At 39.2% G+C, this 17,649-nt stretch overlaps 1 protein-coding gene across 2 annotated transcripts in view; it reads right to left on the bottom strand.

The window, feature by feature from the left end:
- The window catches only part of scn8ab (sodium channel, voltage gated, type VIII, alpha subunit b), a gene marked incomplete at both ends in the record, with an annotated part of 42,026 nt that overhangs the window by 18,280 nt on the left and 6,097 nt on the right, over positions 1-17,649 (bottom strand). The window contains 12 exons of one of the 2 annotated variants that reach the window (XM_080495816.1): positions 445-683; positions 945-1,074; positions 2,646-3,002; positions 3,540-3,821; positions 3,907-4,113; positions 4,807-4,948; positions 6,430-6,493; positions 6,714-6,935; positions 10,851-10,942; positions 12,963-13,091; positions 13,189-13,269; positions 13,868-13,998. In XM_080495816.1, coding sequence (XP_080351942.1) covers positions 445-683; positions 945-1,074; positions 2,646-3,002; positions 3,540-3,821; positions 3,907-4,113; positions 4,807-4,948; positions 6,430-6,493; positions 6,714-6,935; positions 10,851-10,942; positions 12,963-13,091; positions 13,189-13,269; positions 13,868-13,998 — 2,076 coding nt within the window. The remainder of the gene's footprint in view (positions 1-444; positions 684-944; positions 1,075-2,645; positions 3,003-3,539; positions 3,822-3,906; positions 4,114-4,806; positions 4,949-6,429; positions 6,494-6,713; positions 6,936-10,850; positions 10,943-12,962; positions 13,092-13,188; positions 13,270-13,867; positions 13,999-17,649) is intronic. The other variant, XM_080495817.1, reaches the window with a different exon arrangement.

Below are 17,649 nucleotides of genomic sequence, written 5' to 3'. Positions count from 1 at the left end.
AGCACAATGAAGCAAAATGTCTCCGACAATTTTAGTTAACAAGGAGTCTACTGAAAATCTGTCATGTTGTCATGGAACGGGGGGGGGGGGGGGGGGGGGGGAGAGGGCGCTGAGTAGCTGAGTACTGTTGAGGTGAGCTGCAGCGGAAGAAGGGTGCGTGAACTAAGTGAGGGTGATGGGAGTCTGAGGAGCAGGCTTGCTGGCTACATTAAAATTGACCTAAATCTTTAATGAGACCCCATCAGATTCCTGCATACTCTAAGCATGTGCTTTCTTAAGTGCACATATCAAATGAATTGGTTTGAGGTCATGTAGGTGGGGCTTCTGTAACTCTTGGAAGATAAAAAGGTACATAGCTTTAACCCCCCCCACCCCCAAGAAAAATGTCACAAATAAATAGCTTCAGGAAGAAAAATGAGCAAATGGAGGTTTGCAGTTTCTCACCAAGTTGCCCACTGACAGGACTCCCTCAAACTGTTCAGTCATAGGGTAGTGCTCCATGGCCATGAAAAGGGTGTTTAAAACAATACAGATGGTGATTGCGAGGTCAACAAATGGGTCCATGACAATCAGGTACACGATGTGCTTGATCTTAAGCCACATGGGGGAGCACTCCCAGATGAGGAAGACGTTGGCAAACTTGTACCAGCATGGAGGGCATTTCCTCTGTGACTCCTCCAACTCTGCAGGGAGAGACAAGGAAACAAAGAAGCGCAACACACTCATGACTACAACCAATTGAGCTACAGAGGCAACACAGGATCTCTTTTCTGTTTTTGTGAAGAATTATCCATTAACAAGATGCAGACGACAGTTTCCTGGTATCTACACATGACATATTAATAATGGTCATACTATGCAACAAGGTTTAAATCAAAATAAATAAATAAATTAAGTTTTATATCTTCTGACAGGGAAAATAGGAATACATCCAATGTTTTTACCCTCTAACAGTGTGTTGGTGACTACACTCATTTGACTGTTGGCCCGCTCTTTTCCTTTGAAGGAGGAGTTGAGTTGATCCACTGATACCATGAGAGATTCGTGTTTCTTCTTCATCTCCACGTCTGTAGTCTGCGCTCACAGAAAGAGACAATGTCACTCAGACGGACTGCTGACTCCAATTCACTACTGCAAACAATGCAAAAACTTTCAGTATGCTGGACACATTCACAGCAATCCGTGAAATACTTTACCCATATGGCCTATTTTGTTTACGTCAATGTCCTGCAACATGTCATGTAACATATTCCAAACTCATGATTTAAATTCTCAAATAGTTGCCTTAATTTAGCATTACTGAAAACACATCCTGGCAACACTATAACGTCTCGCCTTATTAACTGGTCAATTGATTGACAACTACATCTATACAATTATAGGAACACAAACAACTATTTTCATAATAATAATGGTAATAATCTTCCAAAACTATTCATAAACACACTTTGTTTATCTTCTTATTAGTCTATAGAATATATAACTGAATTGAAAACATAGTCAACAGTAAAAGATTTCACGCCAAGATAATTTTAACTTAAACTAATTAACAATCATTAAATGAGTATTATGAAACAAGCAGAAAATCCATAATAACATATAAAATATGTTATTGATTAATGATGAAGCTAAAAAATAAAAACATTGAAAGATATTTCAATGTTTGTGAAAGAGCTACATCTCATGATGATTATTATAATGTCTGAGCAATTTCTTTTTCTTTTTTTTGGGGGGGGGGGTGAGTTTCCTTTTGTCTTCTTTATTTCTTAGTTTATTAAATGCAGTTTTTCCCGATTTTTTTCACTTCAGCAGGAGACCATCGATACAAAAGTGGCTTTTATTTGAGAATTTAAGTTAAAATGTTTAACGTCTTCATCGCATGACTACAATTCCTTTGACACATTAAACTGCATGCAAATGACATGCATGTTAACGACAGAGGGGGAAATCAAGACACTATTTGCTGCTCCATCATGCTACATTTTCAGAGAGGTAAAAGCGGGTCAGTTGGTTGAGAATAAAAGAGGGGTCCACCATGCTAGCTAGAATGAGGAGAAATATTGCGAGAGAAAAGATTTTGGGTTGTTGTTGCACCATCCAATTGTTCAAGAGGCAGGAGAGAAAGTAGACATATTGAAAAGAGATGGGTTCGGAGAAAGAGGAAGAGTGAAACTGAAAAGGAGAGAGAAAGGTAGGGCAGAGCAGGGAGAGAGACGGGATGGGTGTGGATGTGTAACGCTTTCAATAATGAGGGAGTATGACTAGAAAGTATGGACTAAAATGCACTTATAACCTTTATATAAGGATGAGTGTGTTGACAAGTTTTATGATACAGTTATCAGGAAGAGAGAAAGAAAGAGACATATTGCCATTATTATTGCAAGTGTTAAATAATATCCAATAAAATATTAACCATGATGCTGGAAAGGTGGTATGATTGTGGACATGGTCGGCTGGTTAGTGTGTTCGCAAAAAAAAAAAAAGGTTGAATACAGAAATTCAGAGAAGGGGAAGAGAGTTATTGAGTTTTAGGGAAAAGAGGGACAAGAGCCAAGGGGGAGAGGTTGTGAAGGAGAAGCTGCAGATACCAGGGCCACCACCACCATCATGCCTAAACTGTATTGGTGTCCCATGGACGTCCTTACACTGTCATCAGTGGCTGCCTTATCTATTTTCACCTCAGGCAGAAGCCGTCTGCCGGGCCCAGGGCCGATGAGAGACACCACGCCATTGCAGTCCACTGTGCTGTTCCTCTTCCCTCCAGAGTGGGGTGCCAGCGGATGGATGCGGGATGAGCCTTGGCTGTAGCCGCTGTAGCTGTTGCGACGGTAAGGGATAAACAAGGAGCCTCTTCGGTCTTCGCTCTCCTCCACTGTACTGTGCTCGTCGTCTGCAAATTCGTTCTCAGAGCCCATGTCCTTGGAGCGGCCTTTGAAGCTGAAGATGCTGCTGCGGCTGTTGTGGCGGGACATGAAGGGTGAGCCTGGGATACTGAGCAGTGACTACAGAGGGAGAGAGAAGCCATCACAGCGAGGGTTAGTCAGGGAGTTATCAAAACTGCAGGATTTTGCTTGTTTGTGAATAATAAAGAGAAGCGGGACCTAGAACAGCAGGTAAATCAAAGAACAATAAAAATGAACAGGAATCACCAAAGGAAAAAAAAAAAAAAAGAAAAGAAAGGAGAAAATTACAGAGGTGAAATGCAATAAAGATATTACCTGCATATTTGCAATCATGAGACACACACACACACACACACACAACTGCATTTATGGCAGTAAGATTTTGACGAATGAGTAGACTAAAACAAAAAGCATCACTCAGGGGCTGCCAATGTTTTCTGGAAATTAAAAACAAGAAGAAGAAAAAAAACTCCTGAGGGTTCTGCAGAGGTCCCATAGGTGCTCGTGGACCTAAAGGCAAGTTAATTCTTATCAATACATTTCAGTCACTGTGCGGAGACCACAGAAGCAATTGAACACATCATTCTGATGGAGGTGACAGCCTGTGAACTTTGCAGACTTTCTTGAAAATATCACCTGATTCATGATAGATGTCTTCCTCCCCAATCGGCTGCCAGGGAAACGAATGGTGCTTTTCTTGCTGCCGTCGTCTGACTCCGACTTCACCACTTTCTCACTGTCGCCCTTTTCTTTCTCTTGTTCTTTCTGACGCCATTTCTTCTTGCGATTGCGACGCTCTTTGGCACTCTTGGAGCTCAGCTTGGAGACCTCAGAAGAGCTGCGGGACAAATGCCCGTCTCGTTCATCCTCGAGTGCAGCCTCGGACACCGTGCCGGCAGATGTCGCCATGGCCGCAGCCTGAAAGGAAAAGCAAGGCGGATAATAGATTTATGATATGTAAAAATGATAAAGATGAAAACGATTAAGAGAGTGCGAGACTGACCTGTGTCTCCTCCTGCTGCCTCTTGAGCTGCTCCAGCATTGCCTTGAATTCAGCCTCTTTCTGCTCCGCCTCCTCTATTGTGGCCTGGTTCTGCTCCTCGTACGCCATGGCCACCACAGCCAGAATGAGATTCACCAGGTAGAAGGAGCCCACGAAGATGACCAGCACGAAGAAGATCATGTAGGTTTTTCCTGCAGCGCGCAGAGTCTGAGAGGAAAAACAAAGGCACATTAGAACTCATGTTATTCATAACTGTGTCTTTTTAAGAATCCTATCTGATCACATATAAATGGAAACGTTCTCAGTCACAGTTTTACCTGCACTTCTATATTTAACTCAAGGCTTCTTCCAGGAAAACCTTCACACACACTATGTACCTTCTCTATTTTGTTTTCTCACACACGCGCACACACCAGAGAGTGGCTAATTTGCCAAAGGAGGTGAAGCTGTTAAGGCAGTGGTCGTGGTACATGTCAAGATTAGGAAAGAAGAAATCCTAATGCAGTAATGTTAAGTGAGAATTTCAGGAAACATTTTAGGAAATTAAAGAGGAAAAAAAAACAAAGCAAAAAAAAACAAAACATATATATAAACTGGTTCAAAATTAAAACTACTACATGATTTTGACTTGTGGAATTCTTCTGGAATTAGCCGTGCATGAAACAAGCTGCCTTGCATAAGTGTAAGGAGGCTGCTGGGAGGAAGAGCTGAGCTTTTGATGTGCAGGTAAATGTGTAAATATGTTGCGACAAAATCCTTAGTTCCATGTATTGTGTCTGTTTTTCCCCAAAGACTGAGGACGCTTTATTGTGGCATCCGGAGAAGCCATTTTCCATTAGATAACGATGCACCAATCAAACAACAAGGGGAGACATATAATCATAAATTGTATTTCTTTACCAGCATGTAGAGATTCTCCCAGAAGTCTTGGGTCATGAGGCGAAAAAGTGTGAGGAAAGCCCACCCGAAGCTGTCAAAACTGGTGTAACCATAATTAGGGTTCCGTCCGGCTTTCATACACATGAAGCCTTCTGGACATCGCCTGAAAGAAAATGGCAACAATGCAAAAGTGTTACCTAAAATACGACTGATCTTCATTACCACATGCTCACATTGTGACCTTCGATGCAATGTGACCGTGAACATAACCTTGCGAAACCATTGTTTTTCTTGTTGTTTGCTTGCTTGCGCACGCTTTCATGTCCAGTGTTAGGAGTGGGATATTGATATGATTAACTTAAATATTTCATGACCTTTTCAGAAGGAAGCAATTCTGACTCATCAATTATGAATACACGTTTGACTGCTTTGACTGTGTATGTGCATGTGAATGCACAATATAGCACATATAGCACCAGCACAATCTGAATTTAAAAATATGCCTATAGTGCAGATTACCTTTCGGAGTTTCTGTACCACCGACGTATTGGATAAATGCTAATGCTACCTTTTCCAGTGTAATGTAGGTTTTATAATAACCAACATAAAGTTTCCTTAGGTAGTGAAACATTCTTAGTTTGACGTCTGAGAAACATTCCCCTTCCAGAGTTTGATCAGAACAAGACAATTACATGATTGAGAGCAGCTTTGTCTTTGAAATTCACCAGTCGTGCTTTGGCACAGCTATTTCCCCCCCCCCCCCAAAAAAATAATGTGCACGTTAAGCACATGTTGACCTTATGTAACAAACCTGCACACTAAAGATAATTTGACCTCAGCTTGGGAGACATGATGACAGGAACAAATGTGTATGTCGACTCCATTCTGAATAAGCAGATTCTTGATTGGACTTGCATTCCTTTCTGAATGAACCTAATCGACGCGCAATCTATTTCAAGCATTTTCAGTCTGATCGTACTGTAATTCCCATCGTTTGTGTCCAAATAAACCCGTCTAATGACAACAGGGCAGGTTCTGGAAACCACATTCACATGGAGGAATGTTTGAAGGCAGTACAAAGAATGGAAACGACCAACACATTAATTATTTTCCGCTTTGAGTTTTGATTGCATCTGAAGCCTGTCAGGGACCCAGTGTCTTGTTTTGTGGTTTATTTCTCTCTGTGTACTTCTCTGATGTCTGATCCACTCGTGGTTCTTTGTGTCCTAATATTTAAGGAATTGTCCTTTTGTGTCTGTCAAGTCTTTGTAGTCACGATCTTCTTAGCCAGAGTAATGTCCTGGCACAATTTAGTGTCATCTGTCTCGAATGTTCGCAGTTGCCAAGTTGATTCCTGGTTTCCATATCTGAGTCAATCTCTCCTCTTATCTTGGTTGTTATGATACTCCGTCCTTTATGCGTTTCACCTGTATGTTCACCTTGATCATATCAACCAGCATCTTATTAAGCCCTTATTGGAGTTTAGTCTTATTTCGTCTCCTTAGAGCTTCTCGTCTCGATACTTATTTAGATCTTGTCAAGTCACCTTTCTTCAGCTCTTCTGAAAAACCTCTTGAAAACTTGGCATATATATATACATACATATATTATGGCATGGGCTTGGCGAGCAAAGTGTTGACTTACCCTGAGTCAGAACTATTTCCACATAGCAGAGCATCAAGCTGATTAGGGAGGAAGTAGAAATTGGCTATGAAAGAAAAACAAAACAACAAAAACAGGTTCCTCCATTAGTCAAGTTGCAAAAAAGTATTTCACCTGAATAAGTCAGTGCAGTTTTGAGGAGTTTGTGTGAGAAAGCTATCGAAATATATCCTTTAGAAACTGCACATTATGACCTAAGACTTAAAAGTACAGAGACATCTTGTTAAGCCATGCAGTCGTGTTCAGTCTGCTGGGGAATAACTCACAATTGTTCATGATGTATTCGCCCCAGTCAAAGCCCCTGCTGCCATTTGACAGGTACTGCTCAGTCATGTTGATTGGCCAGATTACACACTTTTGCCGCAGGTTACCCATGAAGAGCTGCAGTCCAATCAGAGCAAAGACGCTGAGACAGAAGACAGTCAGGATCATCACATCCGACAGCTTCTTCACAGACTGGATCAGAGCACCCACAATGGTCTTCAGTCCTGTTCAAAGCAAGGATGTGAAGCACGCGCACACACGCGCACGCACACGCACACGCACACACACACACACACACACACGCAGATCAGTAACATTTCTGCAAACATTTGTCAGAAATCAGACCCATCATCAATTTTGTGGCATCAGAATGATTCATTAAGAATCAATTATCAGTGAGCCTTTTACAGTCTCTTGAAGTAGTAAGAGTAGCATGTAGATTTATTTGAGAGCTGAGTTGTGAGCAGCATTTGACTTTTTTAAGCAAGTACAGAAACTTCAGCAGCTTGGAATAAGCAGCTTCACAAAAATATATATTTATAAGAATGTGTTGACCACCAGGAGACAAATTGATGTGTATTACGCCTAGTCAACAAAAAAATATTAATATATAATTGATATAGACTGCTGTAATCCTTGTGCTTACTAGGATTACAGCAGAGCCTACATCAAAGAGATCTTGAGGGGGAAAAACATAGTTCCTAATTTTAAGTATCAAAAATATCTATCATTGAAAAAGGAATTATCAGACATCCAAACATAAATAATGTAAGCACAGTTCAATAATGGTGTGGGTGGATCCACAGTGTAATAATAAAAAAAAAAAAAATGTAGCCAACGTGTGTGTGTGTGTGTGTGTGTGTTTGTAGGAAGTTAATATCTCCATCTGCTGTCTGCAGAAGAATGTGTTCAGCTTCTGGCAGGATGAATCCTGTCCTCTTTTACTATACCAGTTATTCAGGTGTACCTGGTTCTTTACTTTTCAAGGTCATTTAGATTAGCTTTATTGGTAAATGGTATTATTCATAATATAGGATTAAAGTAATAAAAATCTGCAGATTATCTGTTTTAATGATCAACGTGATATCCTTTAAATAGAGATTAGGAGTAATGAAGACCACTTATTGTCTGTCAGAAGAGTTTTCAGGAATATGTACTTTCCTATTGTATTTCTAAGACTTTAAATTTGAATTTGCATTAGAAACTGAAACCATCTTAAAAATAAGATAAAAAAATAAGGCAGAAAAACAATCAAAAGACAATCACTGTTTATCTACTGCCACAGGGAGAACCAGATAATATTAACCACAGATTCGGAGCAGCTACATTTTCCAATTATGTCACCATATTTTTGAGAAATATTTAGTTCATGGGAAAAAATAACTCCTTGTGAAAATGTGCTTGAAAGACCTAGATTCTCCTCTTATACAATACTTTTTCAAATAGAACTCGGGTTTTACAATAAAGTGCAACATGTTCCTACCTCAGCACTTACTAAGCATTATAATTTAACAGTCCATCAAACAAATGTGAAGTTTTGTTTTTGTAGCATTTCATTAAAGCTGCCTTTTAAACTTAGAAACTGCAACTTTAAAACCATAAGTACATTTTTGGCTTCTTTCAAATGTTGGTATCGGTCTTGAATTTCTGTGTGTGTGTGTGTGTGTGTGTGTATTTTTTTTTCTTTTGTTAAAACAGATTGTCATCCATCCTCCTAAATGTTTTTTTCAAAACTATACAGTTGTAGAAACAAATTAGTCAGTAGAAACAAATCAAACATATGGCCTCTAGAAGAGTATATTATTGTAATTTATTAAACAATTTTTGGTAGTAATATAATAAATCTACTATGCATTCAAGTTGACCCACAAATAAAGAAAATACATTTGTTTTTGGGAGTACATAACATCAGAATAAACACAGTAGCTGTATGGGATGTTTCCATTTGAAAGACACACTTCAACTCTCGTAATTTCACATTTTCTACTTTCTACGTGAAAGTAAATGGATCAAAAGAAGTACAAGCCGAGTCATCTGACGTAATTTCCTCGCAGGAGGAGCAAATGACACCACAGCTGAATTTAGGAACCTCGGAGAAAAAGTTAATTTTACTTCTCGTGTTTGTCAATGGGAACATCCCTTTAGAGCCATTTTTCAAATGATTTCATTGCATCCCACTAATCAAATGAGCACAGCAGAACCTCAAACAGCACACAAAGCCAGGCTGAGTCAGGGGGAGCAGGAAGTGACGAGGAGAAAGAGAGTACAGGCCAGGAGGAGTTAACGGGGAGGAGGAGAGGGATGATGAGAGGTGGCATGCAGGTCATTTAAACGCCAAGGCTGGAGTCTGAATTGTCTGTGTCAGCATCACACATCTAAAGCGTGATGATGACCTTGCATTAACTGAAGAACTGTTTCCATCCCAGGCACCCCTTTGTCCCACTTTCACCGTGTCAGGCGAAGCCTCGGGCTGCTTTAATATGTTGAAGGGTTTATTCACTGTACTGTGGACTCTTTGTGTGTGTTTATTTATTTCAAATGCTGCATATGTATCTCTGCATTTCTTCATGTACTGTAATCTTATGAAGATTGTCTCTATCAAATTGTGCTTAAAAACATCCTCATAAAGGCTATAGATGTATTCAACATGAGATGGATTCGCGAAAGGTGACATTGTGTTTGTTTAATTGTCTTGCACAAATATTGCCTGATCTATACATGTGTGCAAGGGTTTTACTTTCATCAGTGCAATGACAAATATGAGGCCACGGTTTCTTCTGCTCAGTTATGCAGCAGGTGCATCCTGAGAGCAATTAGATGTGGATTAAGAAACACTGTACAGTACATATAAATAATTTTGTGAAATTATATTAAATATCCCTAAAATTGTTTCCCCATTTCACCTCCAGGATGGACAGAGACCTTCAAAAAAAAAAAGAACAACTCAAAACAAATCTTAACACTAAATTGAATGAATCTTAGAACTGAAAAACAAAACCAAAACAAAGGAAGTGCTTCATAAAGCCATACTTGTAAAAGCGTGTCTAAAAGCTCCATGCAGCATTGGTGTCATCAAATTAGGCTTGGCAGTCTTGGGAAATTAATACTCGTTAATGTAAAGATTTGACCGATGATGGAGTGATTTTCGTATGTTTACTTTATTCAACTGTAAACTCACTGAAAAGAATATTAACTCTTTCCCTGTGATACCACTGAAATATGGACATTTACAGATGCATCTATAAACATTTGAACACGATGGAAATGTTCATTTTTTTGTATGATTTAACCATCTTAGCACTAGATTAACTGTAGAATTGTCACAATATTTGGAATAAGAGAGTGTTGGCCCATTTTCCAAGACAACTTTATTTTTAGATATCTGGCAGTTCTATAATATTATTGTGTGATTTTTGTCTGAACTGAAAATCTCATGTTACAAGCATGTGGCACACTGGTGGATCTTGACTGTGAATGGACAGTTATACTACAGAAATCTTGGGGATCGATCGAATTACTCTGCTTTAAATTGTTCTATGGATTTACAGATTTACAGATATGAATATATTGGTTGATACAATCAGTTAAGCGTCTATATGCTTTCATTAGTGCAAATGATGTTGATCAGTATCCTTCAGCTGCTCCATTCCAGGGTTGCCACAGTGGATCATCATCTATACGTTTGTGAGCCAGATGTTCTTCATATCCAGTCATAAACTAGCTGCTCAGACCTCTATTGTCATATTTCATGATATCAATTGCTTTTATTTGATCTGGAGGCCATGCCAATCACAGTTATATAGACTTGAATTTGTAAGAAAAACTGTCAAAACAATTAACACTTCAATAAGAATCAAATTTGTTCAGATGCACCTGTATTTACTTTATGAGGGATCAAACGGCACAAAGTGATAACGGGTGCTTTTAATGTACAAACAGGACCGCCAGTAGACTGCTAAGCCTATCAAAAATGTATTGCTACCATTTTTGATTGTCATGAAGCAAAATTAGAACAAAAACAAGAGGAATTCTGAACCAATCCTTTTGATAAAAAAACCAACATAAATAAATGAACAAATAAATGAAGAACGCTAACAAATCGTGTAATCTCAGCCTTAGTGTTTAAATGGGAGTCTCACCTGGAATGACAGAAATAGTTTTCAATGCTCGGAGAACCCTGAACGTTCTCAGCGCCGAGACATTCCCAAGGTCCACAAACTCTGTTATGTATCTGTAACAAGGTAGGATGACACACAGAACAGAACTCCATGACGCACGACACACACGCACGCACACACACACAGTAACAACACACACGCACGAATGTCTGCGCAAGAGCAAGACACCAGCACCACCATCGAAGACCAAGAGGGGGACACCATGGTGAGAGAGAGAGAAGACCTGTCCAACCAGCGGGGAGAGAACGAAGGAGGAGCAAGAGGAGAGGAGAAGGATTGGAACAAAACCACACCTAACACCAACCCAGTGACTCGCCAACCCGCAAGCACACACACCTCGACCGTCTTACCTGGAATAACTGAAATTGTTTTCAAAGCCCTCAGAACCCTGAACGTACGCAGAGCTGACACATTGCCTAGGTTTACAAACTCTGTTATATACCTGCAAGGTGGATCAGATACAGTTACTCAGCATCCATTCCGGAAAGATGAAGGAATGATAGATAATTACATTATTGACATTAAAAAAACAAAACAATATTAACATGATATGATGTGGATTGAAACTACTGCAGGACATTTGTTTGTAGAATTGAGCAAAAATAAACATAATTCCCTGAACTAATCTTATTTTTGGGAGATATTTGAAACTAATGGTTTTCCTAAATCCTAATAGATTAGATTAGATAAACCTAATGGCTCTGCGCAACACAGCGTAGCCACTGACTTGTTTTTACAAACCTGCAATTGGAAGGTAAAGAAATCGATAATTTACCTCTGCAGACAACATGTCATGGTGGTCAGTGACAAAGCTTTTCAGTTGAGGATGACCTGGGTGTGAGGAAGAGTTTTGGGGTTTGGAAGTAACGACTATACTGAGTTCACTGTATGTTTGAAGGGTTTGAAACAGGATATTTTTAAAAGCTGCATATTGGATGTCCACACTGCTGAGGAGAGCAGGATGTATCCTGTTAGGACTGAAAGGCATTGAAGAGATTCGTAGATATTGCAGCCATTTCTTTCAAGTTCTACATCAGGGGTGTCATTTTAGTCAACTCAATTCCGCTTTGGGGTCACATGTCGCTTAATTTGATCTCAAGTGGGTCGAATTAGTAAAACAAAAGCATAGAAAATGTTGAATACATTTTTCCGTATTTTTGGTGGATTTGTAGAGGCTGATGACTCTTCTACATTTAAACAAGCATCTTTCCTGAAACCCAAATAACTTGCCAAGACATAGATCTGCATTTTGACATCATGCTATTCTTTATGTAGAATACCGGGGAAAAATTCAAAAAACCTGTTTTTCATTTGACATCTATAACTTTAACTTTTAAATTTACTTCCAAATCCAAAATATAACAAATAATCTGAACGTGCACAATTCAGTGTCCAAATCTAATGAACTATCTGAGACCCTATTTACCACAATGGTTCCCTTCACAATAAAGTTGACAAAGTCTCTTCAAGACACATCCACATTTTGATAAGTCCACCCTCATAGTATGGATTTGATGCTAAGGCTACTTAGCGAGCTGTGAGGGAGCTACCTTTTAAAGCTGCCACACTGATCTTTCAGCCGGGGTCACGGTGTAACTATCATCTTATTAAAATAGGACAATCCTCTGTGAAAGAATTGGGAACCAATGCAATTAAAGCGATTAAAACTGTGAGCACTTAAATTAGCGCTCATAATATATAAATGTAAAAAGAACTGGTTTCACTAATAGTTTTGAGCACCGTGCTATTGTGCTGCATTGGTAGCCAGTAATACTGGCATAAGTTACGCTTGTGTTCAAACAGCCAATGCATCTGCAGAGGAATAGTACTATCATAATTCCTTCAACCTGGTTTCATCGGTTCTCATAAATGACGAACCTATTATTTAATCTTGTGCTTGTATTCACTGAACCACATTAAATGTTTGTTAGTTTATTGATATGGTGGAAATTCTTTTGGTTTCGCACCTTATTTGAATTCCAGTTCTCTTTTACGTTTTGTAATTCATGGATTCCTTTATGAAATGATTTATTTATTTTTTTCCCCGAAGCATTAATACATTTCTGTACTTACGCCATTGAAATGACCATGAAGTCCAGCCAGTTCCATGCGTCTCTGAGAAAAGTGAAGTCATCGATAGCAAAACCTCGGGCAATAATTTTTGTGAGTGACTCAAATGTGTAGATACCTGTGAAGGTATACCTGAGGAAAAGAAGAAAAAGAATAATGTGAGCAAGAGCAGTTCAGGTGTGGTAAATATGAATGCAATATGTGAGAGGAAGTGCGACTGCATACTTACTCTACTTGTTTGGACCACTCTGGAGGGTCACTAAATGTCATGAATATACAGTTGGTCAAAATGGTACACATGATGATCATGCTGAATAACGTGAGAAAGTTAAGGAAAGGTTGGAACGTGGCTGACCCACCCCACCAAACACACCAATGCATCAATTTAATACCGCAAGACATGGAATGAAACTTCAACAGAAAAAAAACAAAAAACAAACTTTGGACAAAGTTCAGTTACGATTCATTTTTTGTGGTTTTCAAAGTGTAAAGCCTGTCCAGCAGCAGGAAGAACTGACAGTCAATTTCCCCTTTTTTTTGAAAAAAAATGCTTTAAAAAAAAAAAAGTTTTTTTAAATGAAAGTACAACTCATAATTTTTTTTTAAATCAAAACATACATTTTTAGAACTGGATATATTGTAAGTGTAATACAGAAAAAAATAAAGTTATTATAAAACCATAAATATGACAGCTACTGCAATTGCTGACAATATATAAAGATTTAGCAGATATTTGGAATCTTTTATTCTTCCAATGGATCCCAACAATAATATGTTTTAATGTCAACAAAGAGGCAGCTTGTGTTGGGGAGAGTCACCTACACTGTGAAAACCACTGATGAATGCCAGAAGCAGCGAGGAAAATAACACGCTGCATCTTTTACAGCAAAACACAGAAAACACATCACTTGAAAGGATATGAATGTATCAAAATCTTAATAGCTATTCGCCTAAGTAGATTAAAAGGACTTAAGATGTACAAGGAGGGTGTGGCACTGAAGCGGAAGAGTGTTTTCCCTTTGTTTATGACTATAAATGTCTGTGGAGAGAGAGAGAGAGAGGGAGGGAGAGAGAGAGAGATCGCAAGATGGTTAGACAGATTGAAGAATTAACCGTCAGGCACATATCACTCAGTGTGTGCTCTAAATACATTGATGCAATGTTGTTATTGTCTCGTTTTTCTTTTTAAAGAAAAAAGGAAGTGCTGACTGAGCTCACCTCTGAATTATGGCTAAACTACTGCATTGGTTTTCCCTCCAGCTGCAGGGCTGACTGCCACAATACAGATGATAGTGAAATCCATTTTGATAAGACTGCTCCCTGCGTTATCGCTTTACCCATTTAGAAACTGTTACACTACAAGCAGCAAGCTTCACAGAGCTTTGTCTAAGAAGCCAGAGAAAGGGGAACTGTATAAAATGTCTCGAGCCACAGTCAATGGCAGCAAGGGCCGGAGACGGCACACTGTTGTAGTCTGCTGACATCACTGCCAGTGTGAGCAGTCACCCAGGAAGCGGGGGTACACCTCCATCCTGGCTGCAGCAGACTGAGCTCCTGGCTCCGTTTCCACGGTGACAAAAACGGTGAGCTGCCTCCTGAAGCAGCAGACAAGCGCATGGGAAGCGCTCCCCTCTCTGTGGCCAAATGACTCTCTTCTTCCCAAGTTTAAAGCTCTTACTGGAAGGGAACCGCAAATGTTGTCATCGATCAGAGGCATTTCTGCTGACTCTCGGCTCTCAACAACCACTCCCCACCCATAAACAGCACTGGGCCAAGTGGAGCTGGGCCGGGGGGGGGGGGGGGGGGGGGGGGGGGTGAAGCAGCAGTGCATGTTTGTTTGTGCATACCTGTGTGTGGTTTGTCGACGTTTGTGTTCCAGATGTTCTGACAAATAAAATGCATCTCAAAAAACTGCGTACACTTTTCTGTGGGAGTGCATGTGACTGTGCAAACATCCCTGATGTGCAAAAGTCTGCATCGTGTTCATTTTATACATCACTGATACTTTTCACTTCGTTTACTTTTAGTCACATTTAAGGCTTAATCTGTATTGTAGTTTTGAACTAAAATCAATAGATTGAATAATTGTTTCTTCATACTGTATCTGTTTTTCCTCTTTCTGCTCATAGATTAGCTTTTTATTTGCATTGCTTAGATCTCAAAATATCACAATAAAAGAAATATTGAATCTCAAATAGTTTGAATTACATTGAGAATAAATGAATAAAAGTGACACTTTTATACATTTTGGATTTTTTTATGGATAAAACTAAATGTGCCAAGTCTTATACAATCCTAGTTTATTAGTTTATTGTCTTTTTACTTCATCCAGTCCTTTATAATTAAAAAAAGGCTTGAACTTTTTTAGTTTATATGTGATTACTGCAAAATGACAGATAAAATCACCTTTTATTGATGAACCAGTGTATGTTGGGTTTTATGTGATGTCTATGGACAATGTGTGGTTTGAATGAGAATCCTACACTGAGTTATGACATTGCAAAGACTTTTTCATTTAGTTTTGTTGTTTTTTGGGGGTTTTTTTCAAACAAATTTACTGTGCATCTATGAAGCCGCTGTCAGTTTTTAATGTTTGCAGAAGGCCTGATAAAATCTGTACTAAACCACCACTGTGGACAGAAACATCACGTCTCACTTCAAAAACATAATCATAATACATTTGAGACATGAAATCCCATTTATGATGTTGTCAGTGAACTTCCAATGGCTGCAATTTATTCAACAAGTTGTTGATGGCTTTTGTGCACTGTTCAAAAAATAATAATAATACAAACTTTTGGGTTTACATTCAAGCACCAATAAAGGATGGCCACTGAAATAATGTCTTACTGGTGGAGCAAATACATTTCGAAGTAACGCATTTATTCTTTAATATGTATGCAACACCAGCAACAACATCAGCTACGTAACACACACACACACACACACACACACACACACACACACACACACACACACACACACACACACACACACACACACGCACACACACACACACACACACACACACACACACGTTCATGGTTCACACCACAGGAAACATTGGCACGAAATGAGGAAGTGACCCAAACTGTCCAGAGACGAGTGGTGCCCTGAAATCTAATGCAAGTAAAAATAACATCCAGGGCCCGAGGAGAGTCAAGATGTATTCTCCACATCAGAAGGGTTTCCTTCTTCCCTGCATCATTTTCCTCCTGTGCATATAAAGCATCTATGCCAAGTAGAATATCCTTTACTAATATTTCCTGTCACCTGTTTTTTTTTTTTTTTATAATGAGCACAACAAAAACAGGGAGTCATGGAAACTGCTTTTATGTCGCCCAGGTAAAGCGCCCTCAAAGGTCATATGAAGTGTTTTGCTGACCAGGCAAAAAGAGCACGGAGATGGAGGGCAAGGTTGTAAAGAGAGTAACATCTCATTAGCAGTTTACTTATGCCCTGCATGCATAACCGTGTTCCAACGGCTAATCATTGGAAAGTATATTGCCACAGATAAGCCCTGTGGTTTTGCAGTTAAAGCAGGGAACTTCTCCCAGAAAATGTGTTTACTTATTTATTTTTTGCCTCTTTATCACAGAGTTTGACTTCAACATACCAGACAAAAGAATTCAGATTTTCATAAACAAACTGTTACTAAACAAACTGTGTTGACTTGACGTCTGAAAAATGTGCTGCTGTTGCATCCTTGGCAACTTGGCATAATTACAACAAGAGATCCAAATGTCAGGCAATTCCCTTAATTGATCATCTGCCACATTAATCAATAATCAATAAATCACTGAAACTGGAAATGCTAAATGAAAGATTTTCCTCAATGGACGCTTCATTCTCAAAGCCTGCTTTCGCAACATAATTTATATGAAACTGCAAAACCACAATCAAACTCTTTGGATCAAAACAATAAAAATGTAGCAGACAGATCAAAAATAAATATGTGCCAAAATGAAAACTTGGTTGTATTACATAACATGGATGAGTTCGTGGTGGAGAGCAAAGAAGGGAGACCTCGTCATGGCCGTGGCTTTTGCCTTTAAGGAGTGAGAAACTCATTTCGAGATTGTGAAGACCAAGTCACACTCAGTTAGTTGCTGTGGACCAACATTGAAAACAAAGTCTTTTGACATCTGCAATGAATGAATGAAGATCTGTGCCACATGTCCAATCCACTGTGATACAATATGTGCCTTTCTCAAGGTTATATTGTTGGTTTTTGGGGGATTTACCTGAGAGGTTTCACCTCATTACATTTTTTTAACTGTAGCTTTTAGTGGTTGATTGCATTATACTTGAGAGGTGTTCCTAACGTTGTGCATATCTCATGTATGTTAATGGGGTGGCCACAATATCAGAAACACTTCTCAATATAATGACAGGCCAGCACTGTACATTAAACAGGATAACATTAGAGTTTACCTGATGAAGAGAATGTTGAGTGTATGTGGTCAGATGAGTCATAACAGCAGATTGCTGACTGGAATTCATTATTGATTAGTAGGGGGGGGGGGGGGGGGGTTTCAAGGTATATTCTATAGGAAGAAAAATAGAAGAGAAAGAAGTGACAGTGAACTGCATGTGCAAAATGGTACTGACAACACGCACTTAGTGCAGTTAAGACAAAGTCGGACCTCTAGCATTTAAAACATCCAGATGTGAACAAAAAAAGTGGAAA

Source organism: Blennius ocellaris (assembly GCF_963422515.1).
Source record: "Blennius ocellaris genome assembly, chromosome: 4".
In the NCBI taxonomy this organism is placed as follows: domain Eukaryota; kingdom Metazoa; phylum Chordata; class Actinopteri; order Blenniiformes; family Blenniidae; genus Blennius; species Blennius ocellaris.
The sequence above is the reverse complement of the archived record's forward strand: the minus strand, read 5'-3'. Positions and strand labels throughout refer to the sequence as shown.